A 1,271-nucleotide genomic window follows, 5' to 3' on the forward strand; every position below is an offset into this window, starting at 1 on the left:
GTTAAGCCTATGAAATATTTTAAGATTGATTAAATCATATATATGATCATTTCATTATTTGAAAACATATAAAAAAATAAAATTATTACCATCTTTTAACTTAAACATATCTAAATTGTTAAGAGAAAAATAATTATTAATATTAGTATAAACTCGAATATCACGTGGCAAAAAAAATTAAAAATGTATGCCTCATAAAATATTGTCACATAATAATACTATGAGAAATATAGTCCACCCAACTCCGAAGAAACGAAATCTCACCGCCTCCCAAAACGGTGTAGCTTCTTTCACCACCACCACCAACCCTACCCCCAAGAAACTGAAGAGACTCCCTCACGTATTTGACAGAGTCCTGGAGCTTCCCTTCAACTCAGACGCCGAGGTTTTTGTCCAAGAAACTAAAGAATGTTTCCGTTTCCTCGCCAACGGTGGGGATATCACCACAACCGATGATTTTCAGGTTCATGTGATGGAGATATTACCTGGAGTGACAAAGATTGTAGTAAGAGGAGCGCAGAGTGTCGATCAATCTTCGGTGGAGGATCTCAATATCGACATGTGGCGGTACAGGCTTCCAAAGACGACACTCCCCGAAGATGGCTACTGCGAGATGTATCGGCGGGCGGTTGGTTGTCACGGTTTCGAAAACTTTGAATTTGGAGGATGCAGATCGAGAGCCTGAGCCTGAGCCGGAGAGGCTTGCGCTTGTAGATCGAGCCGTAGTAGCTTTTCTTGAATTTGGTTTGATTTGGCATTTTAAGTATCCAGGCTTGAAGAATGAAGAAAATTAACATGTAATTAACTAATTCTAAATAATATGAATTTCAATTATGAACTCCTGGCTCTAAACTCTCAAAATAAGATTGGAGGGATAATGCTGCAAAATACTTCGCAGTTCACAATGACTTACCAACAGTACTACTTAATTACAACATTGTATGTATTTCCTTTTAACCATCATTGATTTCTCTTCTTAATCGAAAGATAAGATTTGCATTGATAAAATGCTCAGACCCACATACAATCAAGGCCTAAAACTAACCCAGTTCATATTGGCTAATATAGACCAAAGCCCAACAGATTAAACTCAATCTAAGGACTAAATTCAATGCTGGCCCAACCCTAATCGAAGCTGGTTCTGCAAGAAAGAGAGAGCATTGTTACTGCCATCATCTCCTTGCAGATCTATCAATTCCGGTCTTTGCTTAACTAGTAATGATGTACAGATGGGACCAAACACAACTCGCATCAATTCTCCTATTAAGCAA

At 38.2% G+C, this 1,271-nt stretch overlaps 1 protein-coding gene across 1 annotated transcript; it reads left to right on the plus strand.

The window, feature by feature from the left end:
- Window positions 1–220: 220 nt before the first annotated feature.
- Window positions 221–685, plus strand: LOC110614842. The gene has a single exon (XM_021756521.1). The coding sequence runs from the start codon at window positions 221–223 to the stop codon at window positions 683–685; it is 465 nt and encodes a 154-aa protein (XP_021612213.1).
- The last annotated feature ends 586 nt before the right edge of the window (window positions 686–1,271 follow it).

Source organism: Manihot esculenta, chromosome 5 (assembly GCF_001659605.2).
Source record: "Manihot esculenta cultivar AM560-2 chromosome 5, M.esculenta_v8, whole genome shotgun sequence".
Taxonomy (NCBI): Eukaryota; Viridiplantae; Streptophyta; class Magnoliopsida; order Malpighiales; family Euphorbiaceae; genus Manihot; species Manihot esculenta.

Bases quoted from the DNA above. Each gene is read 5' to 3' on its own strand.
- LOC110614842 (XM_021756521.1), top strand. From the start codon at position 221: ATGAGAAATATAGTCCACCCAACTCCGAAGAAACGAAATCTCACCGCC.